This window comes from Cinclus cinclus, chromosome 2 (genome assembly GCF_963662255.1).
Source record: "Cinclus cinclus chromosome 2, bCinCin1.1, whole genome shotgun sequence".
In the NCBI taxonomy this organism is placed as follows: Eukaryota; Metazoa; Chordata; class Aves; order Passeriformes; family Cinclidae; genus Cinclus; species Cinclus cinclus.
In genome coordinates this window covers 9,025,179-9,043,700 of record NC_085047.1, presented here as the reverse complement: position 1 = coordinate 9,043,700, position 18,522 = coordinate 9,025,179, and the positions used below count along the sequence as shown (strand labels likewise).

Here is an 18,522-nt window from a genome sequence, read left to right as displayed (position 1 = left end):
GCCTTTACCCCGAGGATGAAGTATGATTCCACTTTCTTCTCCCACCTGTAAAAGCTGACATTTACAGAGAGAATTACCCAGCTTCATTTTGACAGGGACATGCCCTTTCCACGTTCTTTAGGACCTTTCACCACCCAAGAACGTGTCACTGGTAGGCCGTAATCCAAAACCAGCTACATTCCTCCAAAACAAAACACGGAGCTAATTTAAGTAGGTCTCTGGTGATCAAAAGGCTAAGTTCAGGAAGTCAAGAAGAGGGAGGGAAATGGACTTGGAGCAGCCTCAGTCTGGAGGATGCCTCCAGCCTGTTACCTGATTATCCCCTCGCTCACCCCTTCTGGGCTACACTGCAGAAACTGCATGCCTCTGCAAATCAACTCTGAACACACACAGCCACTCTCCACTTCAAAAAGTTGTGGAAATGGGATTCCAAACACAGATGAAACCAGTGAACTTAAAAAAAATAAATCCCCCAGCTAAACAGGAGTTACATCACTTGACTGACTTGTAATTCACATCTGAGTTCCTGTTTATGCAAATTTATCTTCTTCCCATCTATGAAGATATGACAGAACTAAATTACAGAGAAAATGTCAAGTAACACTAAATTACAAAGCTTCTTTGCACAGAGCTGTGTAAGAGAGGGTACTTTTACTAGTCTCCAAAGTGTCTGAAAGATTCTAATTTTCAAATACCAAGTGGCTGGCTAAAGAACATGTTTGGTAGATTTAGGATCCCACTCTTCACCAACCAGAGGATCACCTTTTTTTTAAGTATTTTTCGGGGATGGAGCATGGTTTCAAAGTAATAAGTAATTACTTAAATAAATAATACTAATTAAATAATTTCAAAGTAATAATTAAGCAAATACAGCTGCACAAATATTTTTATATAAAATAAAATAGCACTACGGAGAAGATACAACAAATCCTCAATGCTGTGAGTAGATATAAAACCCCTTCAAACATTCTGGAAGAGTCACGAGAGCCATAGATTGAATAAGAGACTTATTTAATTCAATTCACTGATAATAAATGTTATTTAGGTCATGTTCAAAGGTACTAATTGAGGACTAACAATGTCATTACTTAGATATATATCAGTGGAAGAAAATGCAGCATCCTCTGGATTAAATGATATGCAAATGTCAGTCAAGTCACTACTCCCCTGTGCTAATCAAACTCTAAAGCTGTTTTGAAATTTTTTCAAATATCTGTGTATTTTAAGAAGATAAAACAGCTTTTAATAACAGTGCAATCTTCCAAAATCTTTGTAGCTTTGAAATCTACATTTCTTTTTTTGCAACTGTGGAATCTGAGTACAAGGTGCTTAAGGAAGATGTCCACCTGATTACTTAGGCAACAAATTCTCTTTGTGGATTGATCTCAAAAGATGAGAATGGGAACTGATTAAAAAGTTGAAAAATGATTGCATGAAGGCGTAACAAACATGAAGATTTACTTTAGTATTAACCTGAATCTAAAGTCAGGTGGTACAACATCCACTGAATAAAAGAACTTCATCTCACTGAATGTGTTATTTTATGAGACTGATGGAAGAAAAGGGATAAATTTCCTATCACATTGTGAAACAAACTGGTATAGACTTGAGCTGTCTCTTCCAATCAGAGTTAGCAGGTAAACTGCAAAACACAATGCTGTTTCCTGTTTCACAAAGGATTTTTGGTTAAAATTGTATCATCAAAGCATATAATGAGTACTCTTAATGATCTGCACTTTGTGGAAAGTAGAAACCAAACAAAAGCAATTTGTCTCTGTAAACATACAAAATTTAAACTATAACATGAGGATTTCTAAACCAGCAACTGTGTGTGACTACAAGCATACAAATGTAAATGCTCTGGTGCTCAGCACAGGTGTACTGAGAACTAAACAGAGCAGTTTGCTGATTCGCAGCAATCCACTGTGAACGTAGCTCCAGTTTATAATGATGATAGCATTACACTTATAATTCAGAGCTTTTTAATTGAATGCAAATTTATTCCACCAGCCTTCAGGTCTTTCCTTGTTCCTCACCTCTTCTGTGCTATTTGAAGTGTTTTGGTGCTATTGCACTGCCAAATCACTACCTTTCTACTAAAATGATAACCTTTACTGTTAAAATTCTTTGCCTATGATGTCCTGGTATGCAACTAAAACTATGTATTCATTATACCTATGAGTCTTATTTCCAAATATAGATTGAGACTTTTTTTTCCTTTCCAATATTGTTGTTGGTTATGTTTTTGATAAAAGCTCTTGATACAAGGGCTAATGAGACCCACTTTGAAGGGAATTAACAATTTAATGGTATGTTATTGTTAAACGGTGTACATTTACACACTTTTAAGAAGGTGGGTTTTTTCAGGTCTATTTTTGGCTCAAGTATTGGCTCTTAAAAAATTTGTGGCAATATCAATATTTTGCATTCAGACCCTGTTGGTAAGACTCTCTATATAATCTCATGAAAATTAGTTGAGCCAGGGGTGACAAACACCTTCAATAGCTGTGTACCAGTTGAACTGATGCATGCTACAGTACATCAATCACTGAAGCTCACCTCACATTTCTGGGCTCTGATGAGAAGTTGTGGAAGACACAGAAACACTGTGTGCATTTCACACATCACTTCAAGGAACATCAAAAACCAAAAAAAAAACCCCATCAAATAAGCACAAAACATTAAAACCTCTTCTAAGAACCAGCGTGAAGTGCTATTAATGAAACAACAATTAGATAAAAATCAAGACTTCAACCAATAATGCCCACTCAAAATTATACTTACAAGATACCAGATACAGTGTTTGGAAGTAATGAGCCAGAGCACAATTCAAACAGGTTACACATTTACTGAATAAGCATACTTCCAGCTACCCAGACACTGATTACTTTTATCATTAGAAGTGATTAACAAGGAAACAGCATGATCTTAATCACACGTATCTGTGCTGTTATATGTGAAGCTTGAGATCTTCCTGGTGTAGTTATGAAGGTCCTTGGGATTGTCTTGAACGTGAGAGACTAGACAGAGGGCTTAAGCAAATGCACAAATTCATAGTCTATTTCCTTGGCCTTCTGTGACACTTATGAAAATCTAAGCCTTCTTCTAAAACTATACACCAACAGTGGCACTTAACTTATCTAAGAGATAGGAGACTCGTCAAAGCTCCTTAACAACATGAATCATTCAGTCAACAGAGATCAGTGTTTTCAGAGTGACTCACCCAGTTCTGTGCTGTTCTTCAACAGGACACCAGGTGAATTGCTATGCGTTACAAAGGAAGCCTATAAAAGCCACTTCAAAATAGATACCTAACTTTGAATTGCAAGGCTTCCTCTCATACTTTAGTAACCCCAAAACCTGATTTTTTTTGACCTGCACTTGGCCCTCCGTATGAATCCTGAAAGCACTTTAATGTACGCTCTCTTCCTCTACAAGAAGTAGAGTTAAAGGATATACAGGAAGAGATAAGCATTACAAAGTGATGTGAACATACTTGACTGCTCCTTCCGTTGGCCAAGTACTTAAAACCAGAGAGATAATTCTGTGGGCCTAAATCTGTGTTTCTAAATCTGCTGGGTTTCTTTCTCGTGTTTATTTGTGCAACACCAATTACCCTGTTAGATCAAATCCTGGCTATCCTGCCAGGATTACACACTGTAAATTGCAGGGTTATCTGGAGGGGAAAAAACATGGATAAACTGAAACTAAGTATACAAAATCTTACAAACATAAAAGCAGCAAGAATGCACAAAATCATCTGAATTTCTCCAGTGATACCATGCATCTTCTGACTCTCCTTCTATTTTCCTATCCCTGTATAACTAATAATTAACCATGTAATTCCTTCATTGCTTTTAAGTCGCTGCCTCAGAGGCAGCTCAAACTTATTTTGATCTTCAAACACCATCAAAGCCAGTGGCTGTTACCAGAGGGGGAAGGAGGGAAATGTACTTACTTGCCACCTCCAGCGATGCATTATGACTTACAGCTTCCCCGAGGTAATTCCTTGCCACACACACGTAGACCCCTTCGTCCGGCCGGCTCTTGCGCCCGTGCACGATGCGTAAGAAAAATAAAGATCCGCTGGGCAGCAGCATCCGGTGGGAGCGCGGGTCATCCTTGTCCGTCTCCACCCTTTCCCCACCCTTGTACCACTCGATGGTGGGGGTCGGCCTTCCCTCTGCTTTGCAGTTCAGAGTGGCTGGCTCTCCTTTGGAAACAATCAGATCGGAGGGGTGTTCCACGATCCGAGGTGGGAAATCTTCCTGTCGAAGGCGAGAACCTGCAAGGTGAAAACACAAGTTTTCTTAGGAAATCCCTGCCAGGTACAGTCATGGTCTTTTGCAAAACAACCACTTAACCATCACCTTGTAGCACAGCATTCAGTAAGAGCAGCTATTAACATCCTAAAGTACGCAAAAGAAAACCTCAGGGCATGCTGGGGTGAAATAAAATTGCCAAGACTGATGCAGAAGGGTGTGGGAAAACCCACTGCAGTTATGGTGGGGAGATTGGTTCACTCCCAGCATCCCCTGCGTGCACATGTTAATCGCCTCCAGAAAGTTCTCTGTAAAATTACTGGTTTAAGTGCTGCAACATTTTGTATATTCCTAATCCTTCTTTCCTATTGGACCCACACCCTCAAACTGCACCTCTATCCTACCTTATATAAACTGTGTTTACCCTTGCCCCCCTTTGTACCGTGCTTGCCTTCGTCCTGTTTGTCATTTTCATATTAACAAATCCTCTTTATTTTTGGGTCACCAATCTGTGTCCATCCCTCACTTTTAACCACCAAGTTTGGAGACTCTTGCTGATCTCCTGGGCGGTCTGGGCGTCTGTCCATCTGGGCTGGACCCCGAGTGGCTGCAAGTGCACTTCACTGGGTGCAAGGTTCTCCCAAGTGAGTATGTTCAAAAGCCTTTTTTCAACAGGGGACCTAATATTAGTGAACAGCCATATTCTAAATTACGTCAGTCTACACACAGATCGATCCATGTACATAAATTTATACACACATGCATATGCATACCTAGAAATAGAAAAGCTAGTCCTACAGATACTCCACAGAGATCAGACAACCTCAACCAGCAGAACTGGCAATTCTAATCCATAACCCAAAGCCACAGCCAAACTCATGCAACCTTCTGGAAAGGCCATTCAGTCATGCCATGTCTACCGATTAACTCCAACATTTCCAGTGCCCACAGAGTTGCTTTATTTCACTTGCACTATTGTCTCTTAAATTCCTTGCCAAACAATGCCATAGAAGTATGTATAAATGTATGAAAGGTCTGAGTGCTTCTTATGTCTTGTGACTCAGGGAAAATTTTTACTTTATAAAATTCTAGTCTTCAACCTAGAAAAAACTGTAAGAGTATCCAGCATAAAATTCACAAGCAAATAAGATACTCTTCTAGGCAAGGTACTTCTAAACAAGATCCTCACCTAAAAAGCATTCAATTTCAGACTATTTCAAAATTTGAGCTGATAACTTCCATAAATAAAAAAAAAATCCCAGCCAAACAAAAAGAAAACAGAGAAAGGAAAGAAACAAACAAAAACCCCAAAACCCCAACAAAAAAAAACCAACCCTACCAATAGTATACGTAGATAAATAGCACAGACAAATATGATAACCAACTGGTTAGCCAAGAAATCCAAATTGGGAATAAACAGCTATCAAAATTTTCAGAGTTTTAAAATGTTGACTCAAATTCAAATTACTGTTCTCCTTCTTTTTCTCTTTTCTTGAAGCACAACTTTGCCATGGATAAAAAATTAAGTCTCTTGGGTCACTAATTCCTGATTATTAAAATCTCAAATGCCAAGATTCTTTATTAACATTAATAACATGGGGTTTGAACAGCTGTGAAGCACCAGAAAGAAACACAGGATCTATTCACAGCAGGTTAATAGACCATAAACTGATATGGAAACAGGGAAAGGAGACAAGAGGAAGGAGAGGTCCAGGGCCTACTGTTTTAAATATAAGCTAAATATGTTCCTTATATATACATATATATCTATATAGCAAAAATTAAAGTATTCTAATATGTACAATTTTCATTTTATTTCACATTTTCTTCACCTCAAGGTAATTAAATGTAGAACAAATCAGCTAGTACTACCACACACTCAAAAACCTCTGTCAGTACTGCCAGACTACACTGAAATACATTTGCACTCTGTACATAGTATAACAGGGTAGTTTTACATGAACAATGTAAAATGTTCAACAATGCAATAAACCCACTCTTCAGATAAGGTCTGAGTAGACAGAACAGATGCCACACACTCCTGCACAGCCTGCAGATCACACCAAAGCCAAATTTTAAGCAGCACCTCCAAGAGATTTGGCATAGGTCAAACCCAGTGAAAGGAGAGCTAAGAGCACAAGAAAAGAAAATTGTTCCAACCAGCACTGGTCTTTTGGAACAGCTAAAAAAGCCTCTAATAGACTTCTGTGCTCCCTGAGAACACATCTCAGTCACTGCAAAGCTGCATTTGTGTCTACTCATCCCAAACTTTTACACAACTTGTGTGAAAAGACCCTCATTCAATACTTCTGCCCTTACAAGTGGGCTTGCCAGTTTCAAATGCCTCTTTCCAAAGTAAAAATGCCTACAGAGGGATTAAAACCTTATTTTGTTTATATTTTTACTCACTTCCTAAGTAATTCCTAAGGAAAGGCACTGAAACAAAGGATTACAGAGCTGCTCTAAGACACTCTGGAAAAACAAAAAGCCAATTTCAATCTAAGATGTTTAAAAGGCAGTTAAGAAGTCTTTTAAAAAACAAAATTTTGACATATGCTAGTACATACCACGCTAGCATTTTCACAGGCACTGCTAGCTAGCCAGCACACAATACAGTACAAGCCTCCTATTGTTTCTGACAGCCTGGCCCAGACCACAAATAAATGACATACCATTTTCAGATATACTGTACGCAAGCTTTCCACACTGACATTTAACTGGCTGTGCATGTACTTCAAGCACTGGACAGAATGAAAGCATAAAGACTGACCTTAAACTTCCCTGAAAACTGAGACTCAAAACCCTTAGCAGGGGAAAAAAAAGACGTTCACAATCATCCAGGAAGGCTCATATATATTTTTATCTTTGCTGGATAATTGTGGAGGAGATAAATGACAGAAATGTCTATTGATTTTTTTTTTAATCTTAGCATTTTATAAAGAAACATTTCTCAAGAAAATTTCATAACACTGCTAAATCAGACAGGGATGAAAGTTGCATGATTAGTTGACTGGCACATGGTGAGTGAGCATTAACCACAGATTTAGTGACAACTGCCTGAGGGGTATAATGGCCTTGACAACCAAGCTATCATCTTTCTACATATCTACACTTTTTCTTCTTTTTAATCTTCCTTTTCTTCTAGCTATTTATCTAAGCTGCATTTACATTTTATTGAGGAGAAGAAGTAGCTTCAATTATCAACATAAATGTTAGAATGGGCACCAATCCTACAATTTTCCTGTCAAAAATCCTTCCCAGAGGATACTTGATTAAAAAAAAAAAAAAAACAACAACAAAAAAAAAAACCTCCAAAAGCTGAGCACCTAACACATACTGAATCTGCCATGAAATATACAACAGAGCTACTGTTTATTTTCCCCAAAGATGACAGCATTGGGTTATAGGAACTAACCAACTTGTGTTTTCTGCTTTTATTACAATTCAAGTCTTTCATAAAAAGTCAACTGGATGCCACCAATTAAAGTACCCCATACTAATCATTTGATGCATATGCTTAAAAGAACAACTATATGAAATCATGTTTGCAGTTTCTTGGACTGTGCCACAAAAATTTTTACAAGAATTCAAACAATGACATAAACAGATGTGAAGGTTCAAAGAAAACTTACATTAGATAAATTACTAGAAGCTTCTAGAAGCTAAGATTTGCTTTTATTCCCACCTTAAAACATCCTGTTGGTAGCCTATTAAAACTTACTGATAAACAGCAGGGAGTGTATTTAAATACAAAAGCTGCTGATATCAGGAGTTCAAACACTGTGTACAAGCACGTTCTCCTCTGGGGGAAAACAAAAAAGTTCTGTGGTATTGGAACAAATTGCATCAGTTGATCTAAACCTGAGTTCAGATGGATATGGAAAATCTCATTTCCCAAGATCTATACATCTAAATAGTAATCTATCATGAATATTATAAAATACTGCATGACAGACTCTCCTTCGCCAAATTCCTAAGGGCCACAATACTCTTGGCCTTGTTTCTTTTCCATTCCACAAATACTGCATTTAACATTGATTTTCAGAGCACAAGAACTTTGCTGGCTTTTTTCTCACTACTGAAACCCTATGTAATATCTCAGTAACTGGCCTAATTGCTATCAAAGTTATTAAAGTAAAATGCTAACAAACAAAACCACAAGTTAAAAATCAACGTTAGGTAATCCTTGTAAACAATTATACTTAATCAGAACACAAGAACTGCCCCAATTCCCTAGAGTTTCTAGTAGTAATTTAACCTCTTGGAGAAACTTTTCACAAAGTGGAAGGGAGTATCTCTGTGGTTTTATGTAAGTTGACTGGAAAGATGCTCCATAAGTCTCTCACTCTAGTGGTTAGAAATCTTTCCCTAATCCTTAGGTTAAACATACCCCCAAATAGTAAATGCCTCGTTCTTCATGTGCTGGTAGTGCCCTATAGTTCAAATCTCACCACAAACTTCTTGGAATTTTATGCATTTGCCATGCAAATTGCAACCTTTTCCTTTTTTACCAGCATCTCGGATTCTGTGTTGTTGCTGCTCTTAGAAGACACACACCTAATTTCATCTGGTTTTCACCTCATAAGATTTGTTCACCTTTCCCTCATCTTAAATTCCAGTTAATCCTTTTTGAAGATGGAAAACCCAAACCATACACCCTCCAGAGGCAAGCAGACTGAGTACTACTTCAAGCACACACTGCAAAACAGTATCACATCATGCTACAGGGCAAAAATAACTAAAGCATAAATCAAAGTATTTTTCAGAAAGTGGCTTTTCTGCCCCTGTACCTGCAGCTAACCTAACCCACTGAGCTTGCTTTGTTGCACAGACAATTTTCAAGGAAAAACAACAGAACTAGGAAGATCCACAGAGATTCTGTCCCATTCATTTTCTTTCTCTCAAATTCTCCATTCTTTTGATATTCCTACTCTTTGTATGCCACCCTTGTGCAGCTTCAATAAAACACCTGATTTCCTGAGCTTTGCAGCCTACAAGAACTGCATATTAAAAAGCAATTATTTTGACATTTCCTTTGCAGGGTTTGTGTCATCCTTTCATAGGCACTGTATTACTGTCTTTGGTTATTTGGATTTTCCAAAAATAGTTATATCAGAACTGAAATTTCATTGTCTAATTCTACTTTGCTACAAAGCAAAAGAACAAAAACTGCATTTAACTGATATTTCTGAAACACTGGTTGGAGAATAGCACTGGGTATCACTTCAGACTGAGCAAGTAGACCTTTGACACAGAGTTTTATTGACAACAGCTGTTCATTTCTAACATCTGAACATTAAACATATTATAGAAAAACAAAGTAAGCACTTCTCACCTAAATCCTAACATTACTTGGCACAGTCATAACTCCTTTAAAAGGATGCTACCTTTATGAACAAAAATTAACCTTTATGAACACAAGACTACAGGTTTATTGAAATGCATTTCAAGACAAGGTAAATGGCTCCAAACACTGATCTGGGAGTAGGTTGAGTTCTTTTCAATAGATACCATAAAATGCGACTAGCAAGGCTCTCACTTTGGATCAGGAGAACCTGCAATTATCCTGCATCTTCCCAATGAAGACAAATGCTCCATTTATTTCTATGAGAACACTGTGGAAAACAGGGGAGCAAGATGCAAAGGACAAAAAGCCCTGAACACTACCTGATCACTCCCAACGTGAAACCACAGTGGCGTTCTCGGAAACAAAATTGCTCTTATTTCAATTTACATCACTGTGTCAAGGAATCCTTGTTTTCCTCCTCTAATTGTTATTTCTCCTACTAAGGGATATTTTTAAGGTAAAGCAAAATAATTTGCTTTAAAACCTGAATCTGATTACAAAATGTGGGCCATGACTTTTAATATAAATCTGTAAACATCCACAATACATTTTTCCCACTCAAGAGACAGCAACAAAAAACACTTCAAGGTTAAGACACCATGAATTACAATTGCATTTCTGTCATAGCTACCACACTATCAGGAGATGTCAGAAACCAGTAATTTACTGTACACTTATTGGAAAAAAAAACTAGGGTAATGACAGAGCGCCTGGAGTATTAAGCCACGTCTGTCTGTCTCTTTGAAATAAGATATTAAATGGGAGCTGTACTAAAAATGCCTCAAATCCAGACTGATCTTGTGCCTGGCTCTTACACTGAGATGTAACCCAAACATTGGAAGCTACAGACATTCAACTTACACAATATTCATGACCTGGTCAACTGAACAGGAGTTAGCTGAAGTATTGTAGCAATAAGCTAAATTAAAAAAACAAGGAGACAAAAAAATTTAAATGTTTATATATCATTGGTGTAAATGGTTTATTTCTGCTTTTTATTCTGGACATATGTGATTAGGTCAGAAAAAGCCATGAGTTCTAAGCAACAAAATCTTCTGGAAAGCTGTACACTGTCTTACAATTATTCAAATACTCTGCCTGGTGGGAATGGGGGGGTGGGGGGGAAAAGGCCAATACTACATTGATCAGATATTAACACTGAGTCTCCACTGATGTTCCTAAGGATATGTTTCCCAGGAGGTGCTGAGACTTGCTCTCTGAAATAATCACTTTTAAAAAAGAAGCCCAAAGTGGCAACATCAAGAGTCATGCTTTAGTTTCTTAATCCAAAATTAAATTTAACTCTTCCAAGTTGCTCTTGAACAAACCACTTGTTTTCAAGACACTTAGCTTTGCACTCAATCTTTGTTACACGAACACATGCTACTGGTTTGTGCAGCAGTTAGCATAAATAAGTCCTGACCTGGTTATTCATTAAATTAGCTAGAATATAAATTTTAAATAATATTTATATTGCGCCATGTAAGAGGCTGACATTTACATAAAACCTCAGGCAATAGCTAATGTTCCCAGGGTAAGAAACTGGTCAGTTTTATTTTTCCTTCCCCTCAGTTGTGCCTCCTGGTAAGATGCTTATCTCATTTGACTTTGGTGGATACTGGAATAGTCTGGGATGTCAGTATTTAGAGAGCACTGACTTTTGAAACAAAAACTCCCTCAATAAAAACAACATCCCACACCAAATTGTTAAGCTAGGAATAGTGTTTTCCCTTAAGGGAGACATTAATGAAATTACAGATATTTTCATTAAGAATGTAAAATTAGCTATGACCCAGTGAGCAACTCCGCCATATTCAAAAACAAAAACAAGCACAATGGTAATAAAGCCTATTTCATTAGTCCTTTTGTCTTTGAAAAGGGCTGGAGTAATGCTGGGAGGTATTTGCTGTACTGGGATGACACTGAGAAGTACCCTACAACAAGGCTGAGAATGGCTGAGCTGTGTCTGAAGGCAAGCTGGTCTCTGGAGATGTGGATGTGGGAAGCTGGCAGTGACCCCACCAAACTCCAGGAGGAGTGGAGCAGTGGGGTCAGGCAAGAACACAGAGTGTGACATGGTGGGAGCTGATGGAATGGTTGTCAAGAACGTCAGGTAAAAGAGGTGGCAGACGATTATGGATAGGATGCAAATGTTACATAGAGCTGAAGTGAAGAGCAACTGGGAGACCACTAGGGAAACAGATACTTGGACTATATTAAGGTAATAGGATTTGATGAAAATTGGATAATTCTGTGGACAATAGAGCTGGAAAGATATTGAAAATGACCAGTGGTTAAACATGAGAGTGGGGACACAGTGGGAAGATCTGAGACAGCTCAGAGCAATCACTTGTGCCCTGTCCTCTTCCTTCCCTGGCAGATGGCATTCCTGCAAAGGCAGGGCTGACAGCTCTGATCTGTTGTCAGCAGCCTGAGCAGAGAAGACAGAATAAATGGGAAAGTGTGGGGACTGAGGCTGCTGTGGGTCACATCAGAATTGCCACTTCCAGGGCTTGCTTTCCTATTAAGCAGGGAGAGAGGGAGGATTAGGATACAAAGAAGAGGCAGTCAGGCTCCCCTCTATTTTCAATCCTCATCCTCCATCATGTCCCATCCCAGACTGGAAGAATATATCCTTGGCTGTGAACTGCTGGCTTGCCATCTGGGACAGGAAAACTGAACTTGGAGAAAAACAAGAGTGCAGCAAAACTAAAGGAAGACTCTCAGCTGCACTGAAGGAACCAAATGAACTTCCAATTGAGTGACAATGCCCAACTCAAAATTATGTGGCTACATTATATAAGCTACTATTACATTAATATGGTTACATATTTTATGAATTTTCTTCATATATGGTTGATAAATCAGATGTCAGACATTCTGATGCAGGAAATTTTAACCTCACCTGTAGGTTTGCTTGTCTTTAATCAGTGTCAAATCAGGTCATAATTATGTCATATTTATGGCACAATTACAGCACATTAGGCTATTTTATGCCACAGCTTAATCTATATAGACAAACAAAACACAAAATATCCCTTTGGACAATCTTACTTGTTCACAAAAATAGATCTAGAGATACTCATCATTTTGGGGTTATTCTTTTTTTAAAATTACAGAAACACAATTCTTTCTCTTTATAGTATTTCAGATGGGTTGCCCCCTACATTCTTCCAGACTTTTCAAAGTCACCTCCTACCATGCTTCTAAACTGATTTCCACTCCCAGACATCAGTGTGAGATTGAATCTGGTATTGATCAACTCCATGTTCAGATGCATGAGATGCTGAGAGAAGGGAAAAAGGATCCTCATTTCTATAGGGATATTGGGAAGCCAGGGAGACAGCAACTCTCAATAGGACCAAGGGTTTTCTCTTCTCAGCTGTGCCAAGAAACGTTGCTCAACTCCGAGACAACACGAGTATTTTAACACCCCAGTCAATAGCACTCCTAGGCTGAGCCTGCTCCCATTCTGGTACATCTCATACAACTGATATTGCCTTTTGTTTTTCTTGTTCCCAAACTGGATTTAAAGAGAAATATGATGATGCAAAACACCTGTCTGAAACTGCTCTTTTTAAGATTACTGTACATCTGTTTCAGATGCAAGGGGGAATGAAATATCAAAACTGCCCTCATGAATGTTAGGTGTTTACATGAGATATATGCCAGCTCAGAAAAAAGTTTGTATTTAAATATTTAGTGATTAATTTATTTAGAAATTATTAATAAGGAAACAGAAATTATTATTAAGCAGTTTAGTTTCCCTATTCTTTTTATTTTAATGGGCTAAAATTTCGAATTAAAACAGCTTTCTTTCATTCAATTTAATACATTTGACTTCTTGCATGACATTAAGTTTGGACAATTACAAAAAGTCCAGATATTCTGAATTAGAAGTTGCTACTGACATAATGACATTTGCATGTTTTTGTTATATATGGAAGGATGGAAGTTTAAATCCAAATATAAAAAAATTCAGTGAGATGTGTATACTTACTTAAAATGTACAGAGCAGTATAAATTAAGCTGTTTTATCACGGTTTAAAAAATTTAAATCAAATAACCCCCTACTGAAAACTTGTCTATCCCTACCCTTTTTTCAGTACATATTCAAATACATGTATTTTATTCAAATATAAAGCTAAGTAAATGAACATGAGAAGCATCAAAGATAACATGCTTTCAGAGAAAAGCAATAAATATCTTCTCCCGACTTACTCTGTGTAGAAATCAACACTATAGTCACTGCAGGATGACTGAAGGTATGTTTTTATTCCTACTTTTTCCCAATATAAAGATCTGTCAAAACAGCAGAATTTCACCTAACGTAAATTTCTATCCATCAATGCCATCTAAATAATCTTTTGCCGAGAAACACTATAATGTTTTCCCTTTGGCTGTGTTTGAATTTCTCGTTCTTTAAGAAGCCAGAAAAATCACAGAATCTTTTGGGTTCAAAAAGACCCCTGAGATCATCAAATGCAACTTGTGACTGACCTCCCCCTTGTCAACAAGACCATGGCACTGAGTTCCACATCCACTTTTTCCTTAAACACCTCCAGAGACAGTGACTCCATCACCCCCCCCCCTCCCCCCCAGCAGCCCATTCCAATGTTTAACAACCTTTCCAGTGCAGAAATTATTCCTGATGTAGGTCCAGCTTGAACCTACATGGATGCATCTTGAGACTGTCCCCCCTTGTCCTATCATTTATTGTAGTAATTATGTTGAGACGGACTGGACTGACACCATCATCTGTCCTTTATTAAAAGCTTTCCATGCCTTTTCTCAATGAGCTTCTCAGGCAGCTCCATGCAACTCTGACTCCTTCTCTTCCCTCTGCAAGTTTCTTCCTTCTGCATGGCTGGCTAAACCCCAAGCTGTCCCTTACCCACCCACCTAACCCTGTTTGTCCCTCACACAGCATCTTCTTACCTTGTCTGTCCCTTGCACGACCACATGTCTCTTCCTCCTCACAGCACAGCCAGCACCCTCCACCCCAAACTCGAGCACCCTCCACCCCAAACTCGAGCACCCTCCACCCCAAACTCGAGCACCCTCCAACTCCATCTGTAACTTACTCTGGACCAGCTTCTTTAACCCACTGTTTTAAACCCCCCCTCCTCACTGGGCAGGCAAGGCTGTCTCCACCTCTCAGCAATCATCACAGCCATAATGCATTGTGGAAAACTGCCTTCTGCAGTGTCCTTACAAACTGTCTTTCCAAGCACTGGGTTTGCTTTTTGCTCCTTCAAAGGCTTCTTTGGTTCCAAAATCAAACTGAGAAACCTGAAGTTTTCCACAGAGCCAAATATTTTACCTCTGTTCCTACTTATACCTTTGCACGAAGTGTAATTTTGCAATGCTCAGCTGAATCCAACTGCAGGTGAATAGCATCACACACAGCCCCATTCCAAGACTTCCTTAAATGCACAAAAGTATGGGCCCAGAAGACTCATGCACTCAAGAGTTTTCTTCTCATGAAGAAGCATTATCATCTTCAGGTCTGAAGTCCTACATCCCACAGCATGACTGCTGAAAAATTATCAGAAATATTAACCGCCATTTCTGCCACCCCTATACCTTTCCAGCTGGATTTCAGTTCTGGTTGTGTGAAAATGGTACAAAACCACTTGAATACATCACAGGGAAGACTTCATTCAGTGGCTAAAAACAGAGCCTCTAAATCAAATTGACAGGAAAAAACACACATATTTATCAAGTTGTTTCTGATGAGATGGTAAAAAGAAATATAAGATTATTTTCATGAATATTGATAGTGAATTCTTCAGAAAACTTGTGACTAATAGCATGGGTGTTCAGCAGCCTGAAATTTATTTAAACATGTAAAACAAAGCTTTTGAGATGTTCTGTATGATAAGCACACTCAAGAAAGATATTTAAGTAACACCAGTTTTCAACAAGTTATTGACTTTTTCAAGACAAAATACTGAACCACAATTTCAAGGATAGTTGTCTGAAGTCATTTATACTTTATACAAAACAAACTATTTGAAATGGCCTTTTAAAGGATTAGTAACAAATCCCTACAGGAATGCAGCCCACCTCAGTCAATTTTTAAACTTAAAAGCAAATTCTGACATATCCAGAACATAAATTAAGACAATGTTTATGCCTTGCACAGCATGCTAAGTGTGAGAATTCTACAGATAAACAAAAATGCTGTCAAATGTCTACTGAAGCTCATTATGGAATGTAAAAAGAATTGAAAAATAGCAGTAGCTTATCATTGTTGATAAGGTTTAAAGAAATTAAGAACATTATTAAAAGAAAAAAGTAAAAAAAATATTTTATTTTAAACAAAGTCAAGGGTCTATTTTCTGTTACATTAATTATTTTATAAAAGCTAGCTTAACAACTAGCTTTTGAATAATAACTATAAGGGGTTCTGTTGAAATGATTAGTACTGAGAAACACAGATCAATATTCAGTGGTCATAAGTGGAAAAAGGCAGAGGAAATAGAAAAATAGTGCTACACCACTATGAGTCTGAGTCAAAAGCAGAGGAATAGTGAAACACGGGAAAAGACACAGACCTCAAGAGCTCCATAGAGCTGTGCAAGAAAGGTAAAAAAACAGTAAGTGAAAATGAGAATGGAACTGTATGATTTGAGAAGATTTTAAGGCATAATTACACATATAAACACAAATGCTGACAAAGCACTCAGAAATTTTAAAGGAGAATAGCTGTGTGGAAACAAGGTAAAAGAATTATTATTTCTGTTATTACTTTGAGCAGCAATCACTGTGACAGGGTTGAACCCAAGGGTTCAACCAGCAAAGAAAAACAGGTTATTGCCAGAAATGAATAAACCTTAGAGGAATCTGAGTGCCCAGAACTATTATCTTTCTTTTTTTTTCCAACTTTATCAATAGGTCTTGTGGAAGAGATTACTTCTCTGCACCAGGCTTGTTTCACTAGTTAAGATATCGCCACACAGAGAGGCAAGTGGAAAAACAGCAGCAGCCACCTATAAAAACAGGCAGCTAGACTAAAAGAATTTAACTAAGTATGCTCCATCAGCTGAGGAAAGCTTTTTTCTCCTTAGAGTCTGCAAGACTCTAAGGTATGATTATCTATTGGAGTTTCTCTTCCAGCAAATTAAACCATATTTTACAAGGATGTAGAAATACTGATAAAAAAATAAGGCTACTTATAGTCATATAAAGAAACGAATTTTATTTGATGTGCTAGTATCTCTGCTTAGGATTAAGGTAATACTTGTATTATGTATGGAAGCTACCTGTTCACTAAATTTGTAATAAACTGGAGACAGGAATGCAAAGTTGACTACTTTTAATTACCACCTCCACGCCCTGCTTCGGCCTCTCCTTTCTCCCATGGTTACTCCATGCAGGATTTGGTCAGTGCCTCCTGAGAGATGGAAGTCAGCTGGGACCTCTACTGCCAACATGTAACATAAAGATTACTACAAACTCACACTGCCCAAGCAGCTACCCCCATCTCTGCTACAGCACTGTCCAACACAGATGGGCAGGTGGGTACAAGGAACTAGAGGATTTGTTTGGTTTTATACTTGCAAAGCACATCTTTAAGTCAAAGAAAGGACTTAAGAGTCCTTTTCTTTTCTTTTTTTTTGCAATAGGGTTTTCAAGGCTAAACTACTTTTATTTTTTTTCTATCTTGATTATAACTACAATAGTTTCCAAATGCTAAAAGGCAACCAGTACACAGACTTTTCCACTTTGTCTAAAGAGCTATTTGAAACAAAACCCTAAATTAAGGCTTCCTGAAAGGCTGAAAGCCTTCAGTGGGACTAATTAGACAGAACCACTATGCCTTGAGGCCCACAGCTGCTCACCAGTACCCTCTGCAAAGACTGAGAATTAAACACATGGTACGGGGTTTAAATTGATTAACAGGCATCAGTTGTTCCTCCTCTACAGGTAAAGCCCTAATATCAATCTTTTTATTTTCTAATATATCATTATAAGACTAATTAGTAGGCATTATGGCACATCAGTTTAAATGAATTTTTAATGACAATTAATCTGCCCTTTTTAAAAATTTTTACTTCAAATAAATGGGAAATTCTCCCCTAGTGTTTTGATTCAAAACAAAAGCTAAAAAGTGCTAAAAAAGTCAATTAAAAATGAATGGATCTTTCAGTGAGAGACTGTGCCGCAAACTGTCAGTCCTCTGCACATTACACAGGAATTGTACTCTTAATTTGTTCTGTAATTTTGTGGTTGCTGCAAGTATTTCTAAGCTGGTATATCTGCATTAGGAACACCACACTGGAATAGCTATGGGACTTTACAGAAGTGAATTGTCAGTAGTCAAGATAGACAGGACTGATTAGATAGCATTTGATTCCTCACAAGGACTGCGGTAAACCACTCACTGTCAAGATTATCAGGTAGGAAAACAGTGGGGAAGGACTTGGAAATCTTTATTTCCATCAACTGCATCAATCTGCCAACAGAGCACACCATCACAAAAAAGTATACTCATCAAGGGAGCAACTGAGTTAATTAACCAACTTCGAAAATAACGATCTAGCAAAACATAAATGAAGAAAACAGTGCATAAGACTTAGAAGAAGGGAAGAAAAAGGTCTCTAAAATACCTCAGCCCAAATCCTGTATTTTATCATTGGGCTTCAAGGATAGTCTTTTGTGAGAGCTTTGAGCTGTGTACCACTCAATCCCATGTTCTTCTTTCAGCTCAAGAGTGATGTGGTGAAAAGCCACTCCATGTCCTCATGATAATACCCCTAAGAGAAACCACTTTATGCAAACATTAGGTGCATGGCCTTGACAGTATTTTTTGGAAAGTATTTACACATGAATAAATAAAAATTGTGATTTTCTATTAGGGACATATAACGCCTACAGAGTGCAGAGGAAAGACAAAATGACTCATTA

General features: G+C 37.9%; 1 protein-coding gene across 1 annotated transcript in view; it reads right to left on the bottom strand.

The window, feature by feature from the left end:
• ROBO1 (roundabout guidance receptor 1) overlaps positions 1–18,522 on the bottom strand; it is a 488,203-nt gene that overhangs the window by 243,991 nt on the left and 225,690 nt on the right. The window contains exon 3 of the mRNA XM_062510764.1: positions 3,959–4,285. Within this exon, the coding sequence (XP_062366748.1) occupies positions 3,959–4,285 (327 nt within the window). The remainder of the gene's footprint in view (positions 1–3,958; positions 4,286–18,522) is intronic.